Raw genomic sequence first — 9122 nt, 5'->3', positions numbered from 1 at the left:
TTCATTAACAAACCAACCGTTTTCTTTTTTATTAGAGATAAAAACAGCGAGGTCCCAGGTACCACACCCTCGGGAAAACAAGACAGCGGAGGAGTGGGGGCTATTTACACGAGCCGCGGCAGAAGGAGCCGGGCGGCCTCGGGCCCCACGGGAGGCTGTGGGCACAGCGTGGCCTCTGCGGGGGACAGGCGGGTCAGTGGCAGAGGGCGATGGTTTCCATGTTAAGGAAGCGCACGTGCATCTTGGTCTCGATGTCTATCCCCTGCCAGATCTGCAACGGACAGCGCAGCATGAGCACGTGTCCCCGCCATGGCCCCGGTCCCCGCCCTGGTCCCCCCTGCCCGCCCCGCCACCAGGGCAGGTGAAAACCAGAGGGTCGTTCTCAAGACTGTGAGTTAACTGACGAAGAGGAACTTCCATCTGCCTTTCTGTGGGTTAATTTGGCTCTGACATTTGGATCCTTTCTGATAATTGTCACAACAAGTTATTATTAAGTGCGGAATCCGAGCTCTTAGCTCCGAGGCATTTCAATCCCACCCACCCCACTTCGGGCTCCATGATTTTCATGCAAATTCCTTAACCCCACTAAACCTCCTCTTCATCAGTACAATGCCGAGACCCCCACCTGCGCTGCCCACGTAAGTCACGCAACGCTGGGGGCTCAGATGCAATCATCCGCGGGAACGTTCTGGAAGCTGTTAAGCACTGTGCAGCTGCCAAATTTTATTCAGCCACCTTCCTTCGTTAAAAGGTCACAGCAGTTTGGTCTTTATAACTTCCCTGGGATAGGTCACCCGGTTCTACGGAGGCAAGCTTTTCCCTGGGAAGGGTCATCTCTGCCCACAGATGTCCACTGCCACATACCTACCTGGTCCTGGTTCTGCCGTTACAGTCCATCCTGGCCAGGGCTCCGGGGGACCCCTCGGCCACCCGATCCCATCTGCCACACTACAGAGCCAGCCTGCCCCCCACTCTCAGGACTGCACTTGCCAGCTCCTTGGCCCTTGGGGCCACACATCAAAAAAGGGCTGGATGCAGTGGGTGTGACTGGTCCCTCTGCTCGTGTGAGAGGAACAAACTCTCTCGGGCTGTCACCTGCAGCATCCCCGGGGATGGTCACCAGGCTGTAGGCAGGCTGCAGTCAGACCCCTGTCGGCACCCGGGTTGCAGGGAGGCCTGGCTGCCATTCTGGCTACTGTCACACACCCACCATGCCCCAGCAGCTTTGGGGTCTCCTGCACCTGTTCTGGGTGTGGCGGGGTCCGGCGCGCGTGCAGAGCGATCAGACCTGGCTCCCTGGGAACAGCTCCAGGGCTCGTTCCCAGCCAAGCTAGCTGGGCACCCAAGGTGCTTCCTGCTAAATGCTGGGTGGCAACAGGGGCACTGGTGAGGCTTGGGGGAGTGGAAGGGCCAGCTGACCGGGAAAGGCCTCCGTGGTGTGGGGCAGGCTTGGGGAGCAGTGGAGGCATGGGGGTGGCAGACAGGCGAAGCCTTCTGGGGCAGACCCGGCCCAGCCCGGGTATGCAAGGAAAGGAGGCTGCACACCTGGGCCCAGAAGCTTGTGTCGCCTGCTGCCTCCTCTGCGGGGCGCGCTGCTGCTGGCCAGGTGAGCAGTGCCGCCTGGGAGGAGCACCCATCTGAGCCGCCCCTGGGCTCCATGGGGCTGTGACCACCCACGTCCTGGCCTGACTCCAGGCCCGGGCCCGTCGCTTCCCTCGGGCCGGTCAGTGGCTGGCACAGTGCCCTGGGCCAGAGCCTCTGGTCCTGTTCCCTGACTTCCTGTCCTTCCTCAAATTCCAGAATGACCCCCTGTCAGGGTACTCAGAGCCAGGCAGAGGACGGAGCAAGCTCATCTCCCTCTGCTGGGTCTGTACCCATCAGAGGAGTGAGGGGTCCTGCTTCCCGAGCTATGAGCACAGCTGTGACAGCAGACGCTGGGTATCCCCCCGTGGGGGCTGGAGGGTGGGCAGCTACATCCAAGGCACCTTCTCTGAGGCACAGGAGAACCCCACATGGTGTGCTTCTGGGAAAAGCTAGTTCTCATACAGGCACAGAACACTCCAGAACCTGGTTCCAACTGTCAGCAGCGAGGCTTCTGACAAAGGGGGCCGGGGACTCGTCAGGGGGAGAGAGGTGTGGCTGGAGCCCTTCTGGTCTACCTCAGGCGCCCCGACCGCAGGTGAAGAGGACTCTCCCCATAAAATCAAGTAAAGCCAATGCTTTAAAGGTCACGCCCAAGTAGGACCCCTTTCCGCAGAGAAGTGGGTCTCCTCCTGACCAGCATGCACCCCCTTGAGCCCCACTGCTCCTCCTAGACACCCACCTTCAGGAAGTCGTCGAAGGTGATCCCCTCATACACCTGGTCAGGCTCCTGGGGACAGAGCACATGCAGAGTGAGCGGCTTCCACCAGGAGACCCCCCCAAGACACAGACGCTGGGGCCCCTTTAATCAAGAGAAGAGGGGGTTCCTCCGGACTGCTGCCTCCAGCTTGAGGCCATCACACTGAACTCCGATGTCCCCTTCATTGGCATAACAACAGGACAGAAGCAGGGTGCAGGCTAACTGGGGACCCACCCGAGCCCCCCAGAGGAGACCCGGTGGATGAGGGTGTCAAGAAAGGGGGGGCAGAGAGGCATGGACTCCCCTCCCCTCAGCCACCAATGGACACACCTCCTGCCATTTCCTGGTCCTGCCCCACTGCACCCACATTGACCCTGTGAGCTCACAGACCACTGGGGCAGGGGTGGGGGGGGGGAGGGCTGGCTTCTGCTGCCCAAGCCTTGTGCCCAGTGAGTCACTGCGATAAGGGTCACCTGTGGGGCGTCTCCCCCAGTCAGTCATGGTCAGTGCCAGTCTCCATGTGCGTCTGTCCCACTCTGGGCACACACAGACCTCATGAGGCCAGAGGTGGGGCTCCTGCCCCTTGTGCTATCTCAGGCTCTGGCACAGCCAAGCCTCCCCAAACCTCACCCCTGCCTGCAGCACCCTTTGTGACAGGGACCGCCCAGCCACCATCCGTGTCCATCCTCAGGAGACCAGCTAAATAAATCCTGGGCATCTGTGCTGTTGAATACTAAGAAGGGGTCGATCTCTACGTGCACGTACAGTAAAGACTCCGAGATAGAGAGTGGGAAAAACCAAGCAGAAAGACGGCAGCAGGTCCATGAACCCAGGCCAGTCTGGTCCCGTACTGCTAACCAGACACCATCTGACACCGTCTGCCATCGTCCGGCCCGTGGAGGTGGGGAGGTCAGCACGGAGAAAAGGAGAAGCGGTCTGTTCAATTCTATTTTGTATAAATCAGAAATAAAAGATATACATGTCCACATTGGTGTATGTTGGGGAACAAACCCCACGAGGGTGGTTCCCCGGAAGGAGAAGGGCACAGAGAGCGTACGCCTCTCCGGCGTCGTCCTGATGTCTGTCTAAGCAAACAGAAGGCGCCCTGAACACCTGCCACGCGGGTCCCGTCCTTGCTCCCATTTTACAGAGAAGACCACTGAGGCGCATGAAGCCAGGCCCCCCATCCAGCTGGGAGGCTCCAAGAGCCTGACTGGAAACCACAAAGGGTGAGGAACCCGAACACTGGTTTTTCATACAAAAAACTTATCTATGTGCACTTCCAAGTTTTATAAATGCGAGCAGTTCTCAAACACCGGGGCCTGCCACCACCGCCCCCGCCCCGGGGCTCCCAGCTCTTCCTGCCCAGGCGCACGGGGAGTGGTGGGAACCCTGGGGACCCGGGTTGATGTCGAGGAGAGCTATTGAGAAAGAAGTTTCCATAGCCCCGGCTGCAGGGCACCGGCGGAGGGAGGGCAGGGGAAGCCCCCAGCGGAGACCCCCGCCTAGCAGCCCCCCACGCCCCCAAGCCACAGGAGCTTCCAGAGAGCGCTCTGGAAAGCCAGCTCAGCTCCAGTCAACGGCTGGCTCAGGAAGGGCAGGAACGCGGCTGACGGAGCTTCGATCCGGGGCGGGCAGCGCGGGCAGCGCAGGAGCGGGGCAGGCCCGCTGAGCATCCCCCGTGGCCGCCTGTGTGCAACCCCGCCGCGTGGCCCGTCCTGGCCCTGCAGGCAGATATGAGCGCACACGGCTCATCCGTGTAACCAGCCAACATTTGCAGGAGAGAATATTTGAAAAGCACCCAGAGGACCCGTAGATCAAGAAAGGCGCTCGGGATGCACCCCCAGGGAGCAGGCCTGGGCTCGGAGATGCCCCTGCTTCTGAGGTTGTGCGGATTTTGTGCAGATCTGCAGCTGCCAGCTGCCAGCGAGTTTACTACGGCAAATTAAGAAAACGGTCACCAATGGAAACCGGAGTGGGACGGGGAGCCGTTTAGAGGAGGAGAGTGTAATTAAATCAAATGGGAGCTTGGCTTGACGACACGGCAGGGGATCCCTGCGCGCCCCGCTGAGGTCACCAGCCCTCTCTGCCGCAGTTAATTTGCTGAGTGGGGTCGTTTCACTGAAGCCAGAAGCCTGCCCGCCCCGGGTCTGAGAAGCAGACAGAGAAAACGCAGCCCGGTTCAGTGACCGCAGCCTCTGCCCCTGGGAGCAGGCCCGGGCCTGCCAGGCCCCTCGACAGTGGGCGTGGGGCACAAGGAGCCAGCTCTGGCAGGAAGACGCCCCTCCACTCAGGCCGGGGAGGTGTCTGGGGCCACGTAACACTGTGTGAAGAGCTGACGGCCTCCGCAGGACCAGCCAAAACCCTCAGCGAACAGTCACAGAGATGGTCAGGTGCCTGCCCTCGGGGTCCCTGGGACTCAAAGCCACCGTGTCAGGGGCTAGCTGGGCTACACCCAGCCCTCCAAGAGTGAGTCCACCAGGCATAGTAAAGAGGGCTGCCCCCGAATTCCAGAAAGTTCTTTACGTCCTCAGGCAAACGTGAGACCTCAAATCTATGGAATGACAGGCCGGGCAGCCACCCGCGGGGACAGGAACGTCGGGGGTGCCTGGCCTGCCTGGGGAGTAGCTGCAGGTGCCTCCACGTGCCCAAGCTCCAAGCATGCGCATGACGGTCGCCCCACTCAGTCGCCCTGCCCACCGTCTATGTCGGTGCCCCTCTAGTTAATGGTCCTTTACTGGGGACCATCCCGTTTGCCCACCAGGGACATCTGTCCATGTCTGCAGATGTTCTTAGCTGTCACAACTGGGAGGGAGGGACTGGCATCCAGTGGGTGGAGGCCAGGGACGCGGCTGAACAGGACGGTCCCCCCACCGACAGCTGTCCCGCCCCATGTGTCACCAGCGCCAGGTGATGCGGCCCTGCTCTAACCGGCCCGGCACAGTCCTGAGAAACACCCCAGCCGTCTCGACACCAGCACAACCCCAACAAGCCTCCAGGGGTCCCCAGCACCCGTGCAGAGACCCCGATTCTCAGCCCTGTGGCCGGCCCTCGGCCGCACGTGATGCCTCCGTGGCCATACCTGCCTCTGGCCCCCACATCTCTTCTGGGGCTGGCGGGGGGCTCCCCTCCATAGGTGCCAGCCCTGAGGCCAAGTCTCGTTGACACACATCCCCACTCCCAACTCCACTCCGGGGTGCCAGATGAAGGACCCCAGAGGGGAGCCCCTGCTGACCCCGTCCATCTCAAGGCCAGGAATCCCCTCCCAGCCACTTGTAGATGAACAACGGTCTGATGAGCTGATGGCCGCAGGCTGTGGGGGAGGCGACAGCACTAGGGGTCTCCCCGCCGGGCCTTCCAGAAGCAAGCTGGGCAAGGTGGGGCAGAGGCTGGTCGGGGAGAGGGGCTCGGGGGTTCCGGGACACGGCTCACCATCTGCCCCACGCACACGCTGGCTGCCTCCATCATGGCCCCGTCAGCGATGGAGCGGGCCGACTCCTTCTCGATGTGTGGGTTCCCGGAGAGCAGCTCCTCCACCACCTGCCGGGCGAGGCAGACACACGGTGACCTTGGGGCTCCGTCCGGGCCGCGGGTGGGGAGGGGCCAGGAGCCCTGGCCTGCGGGCCGAGGAGCATACTTTACATTTCGATACTCTTCCAGGGTGATGCGGCCATCGCTGTCCGAGTCATACATGTGGAAGAGAACTGGAGATGGCAGGGGAGAGAGAAAAAGGGGGGCTCGGTCAGACGAGCAGGGAGGGGAGGCCCCCGTCCCCCTGCTTCCCCAACCCTCCCGCTCAGAAATATACCTCAAAATGAGCAAAAGACATCCACAACAACCCCAATGTGGCCACCGCAGGGATCAAGGACAAAGACCATGGGCCGAGACTGCCTATATCCTGCTGGGTGACCCTGGACAAGTGACCTAACTTCTCTGAGCTTCAGCTTTCCCATCTGTCAAATGGGAAGAACAACAGCAGCACCTACTTCAAGGTGTTGCCCAGACTCCGGGAGCCCCAGAGCTGGTGGGTCAGGACCAGCGAGCGATCCCTGCACATGCTGAGCACAAGCTAATGGACAGACAGATCGACATTATTTCAAAGTCTCATTCCTTGCGGCGCTGGCTGGTTCGGTCACAAGAGCATGGATCTCTTGTTCTTGGGGTGGTAAGTTTGAACTCCGCATTGTGTAGAGAGATTACTTAAAAATAAGATTTGGAGGGGTGCCTGGGTGGCTCAGTCGTTGGGCATCTGCCTTTGGCTCGGGTCATGGTCCCGGGGTCCTGGGGTCGAGCCCCACGTCAGGCTTCCTGCTCTGCAAGAGACCTGCTTCTCCCTCTCCCACTTCCCCGCCTGCTTGTGTTCCCTCTCTTGCTGTGTCTCTGTCAAATAAATAAAATCTTTAAAAAAAAATTTTTTTTTTTTATCATCATTCCTCAAAGACCCAAGCAGGCAGCTATCATTGGCGGGTCATGGGCTACACTGCCGATACCCCGGCCCCCGGCTGGTCTGAGCCAGCCCCCGTGGGCACAGGCTGGGACACCAGAACCTCCTCTCCTCTCGTTAGTCCACTTTGTGTCATTTGCTTTGTGCCTCTATGCACCCGGCTGCCCAGCAGAGGCCAGGAGCCAAGGGGGAGGCAGCCCCTCAGCCCCAGCAGCTCAACCTGCAGCTCCCCAAGTCCCTGCGCTGGCACTGATCTGGCACCGACTGGACACCCCGGGCAATGTGCAGCAAACATCTTCACGTCTCATCTTTATGTGACCCCATGAGGCGAGGCTGCCCTGAGCCCATTTCACAGACTGTACTCTGCAAGCTCAGAGAAGTTAATGGGTTTGCCTGCGGCTACCCTGTTAAGACAAGGGAAACTGAGGCCCCCACGACCTCTGACCTGGCCTTCAGAGCAGGTGGGACTCTGGGCCGACACCGGGCTTCCCTACTGGTCCAGAGCACCAGAAGGGGGGCTATTCAGGGGCCCCCAGCCCTGGCGGTTCCCACCAGCCCTCACGTGCACATTCCAGAGCTAAATACAGCCGAGTCCCCATGTTTACTTGTTTCCGCTAAGAGGGCTGAGCCTCGGGTGGCCTTCAGCAGGGGGTCAGAAGTCCTGGGAAAGCCCACACGGGGGAGGGACACATGACACAGGCCACCCCGGGACCCCGTGCTGCTGGCCAACCTGATCACAACCAAGCAGGCTCCGGAGCCCAGGGACCAGGCAGTGCCCTTAGCACCTGGGTGAGCTCCCCGAGCCTCAGAACCCGCGTGTGTTCACCATCAGAGTCCCGTGTCCTGGTTCAGGGTGACATGGCTGCTTGGTGGAAGGGCCCAGATCTGTCTGAGCCAAGGGCCTTGCTCTTTTCACGGACCCTGAGAGCCTCAGCCGCCATGGCCCAACCTGGGGGAGAAACACCCCCTGGGGGCCTCTGTGGGTGTCATCAACTGAGACTGAGCACCCAAAGGACGCGGGTGGGCGTCCCCTGACCCTCCCCTCCACACTCGCCTCCCCCCACCCCCTGCTGGCTGCAGGGGTGCAGCGGGACCTGCGAGACACAGCCCACCCCACGCACACGCACATCTCAACTTCTCTTTGCGGCACAGCTGCACCTGCTCCTCGTCCATGGTGGTGTCGATGGGCCGGAAGTAGGACATGATGGTCAGGAAATCCTCGAAGTTGATCTCGTCGGCCAGGCCGCTGGACCCCTTGCGCAGGTTTCTACAGGAGCCGAGAAGGGAACAGGAGCAGTGTGTGAACCCCAGGTCCTGTCCCTTCACCTGTGGGGCCTCAGAGAACCCGGCCCTTCTGGGCCCACACGTCACCCACTATGGCCCTCTTAGCTTTGGGATTCCGTTTCCCAGCAACCTGCTTGCAGGGGCGCCAGGGGTGGACGTGGGGGGGTTGGTCCCCTGAGGTCTGGCCCAAGCCCGGTGCTCCCTCCCAGAGCTCAGCACAAGGGGGCTGGTGAGGGCTGGGGTGCACAGGGGTGGGCACTCCCATGTGGGGAAACCAAGGCACCGAGCAATTCAGTAACTCATGGAGCCACCTCTCCTGACCCTTCCCTTCAGATCCGAAGCTGGCAAACCACTGTCCACGGGCCAGCCCTGCCTGCCACCTGTATTTGTCCAGTCCATGCACGAAGAAGGGGCTTCAGATTTTTAAATGGTTGACAAAATTGGGGGAACCCCAAATAATAGCCTCTCGTGGCAAAATTTCATAAAAATTACAGGAAATGCAAGTGTCAAGGTCTATAAATAAAGTTTTATTGGCACACAGCCACGCCCATGCAGTTACTCCGCGTCTGTGGCTGTTTTCAGGCCACCGCAGAGCTGAGCCGTGCGACAGACACTGCATGCGTGGCCCACGAAGCCTGAAATATTGACTCTGTGGCCTTTTACAGAAGAAGCTGGCAGACTCCTGCTTGCTCTCGGCTGCTCGCAGCTCCAGTAGCAATGGGCTCAGCAGCGTTGAGTCATCGGTTTACAGCCAAGGCGCAAAGTTTACCGATAACTTCAGATCTTTTAATAAGTCAAGACAGGCTTGAGGTTGTCCCAGCGACGTGCATTTCAGAAGGTGCTAGGAGGGGCCCTTTTCATTCCTCATAAAGATGCCCAGTTTTCTTTTTTTTTTAAGATTTTATTCATTTATTTGACAGACAGAGATCACACGTAGGCAGAGAGGCAGGCAGAGAGAGAGGGAAGCAGGCTCCCTGCTGAGCAGAGAGCCCGATGCGGGGCTCGATCCCAAGACCCTGGGATCATGACCTGAGCCGAAGGCAGAGGCTTTAA

At 60.1% G+C, this 9122-nt stretch overlaps 1 protein-coding gene across 2 annotated transcripts in view; it reads right to left on the bottom strand.

Moving 5' to 3' along the window:
• Positions 1-9122, bottom strand: part of TESC (tescalcin) — a 46681-nt gene continuing 37559 nt past the window's right edge. For both annotated transcript variants that reach the window (XM_032876195.1, XM_032876196.1), the window contains exons 4-8: positions 7913-8052; positions 5984-6045; positions 5774-5881; positions 2324-2371; positions 1-271 (exon numbers count right to left, since the gene is read on the bottom strand). In XM_032876195.1, the coding sequence (XP_032732086.1) occupies positions 194-271; positions 2324-2371; positions 5774-5881; positions 5984-6045; positions 7913-8052 (436 nt within the window). In that variant the 3' untranslated portion in view covers positions 1-193. The remainder of the gene's footprint in view (positions 272-2323; positions 2372-5773; positions 5882-5983; positions 6046-7912; positions 8053-9122) is intronic.

This window comes from Lontra canadensis, unplaced genomic scaffold (assembly GCF_010015895.1).
Source record: "Lontra canadensis isolate GAN:19392208 unplaced genomic scaffold, GSC_riverotter_1.0 scaffold58, whole genome shotgun sequence".
Taxonomy (NCBI): Eukaryota; Metazoa; Chordata; class Mammalia; order Carnivora; family Mustelidae; genus Lontra; species Lontra canadensis.
Note: the sequence above shows the minus strand (reverse complement) of the source record. Positions and strands in the feature narration are given on the sequence as shown.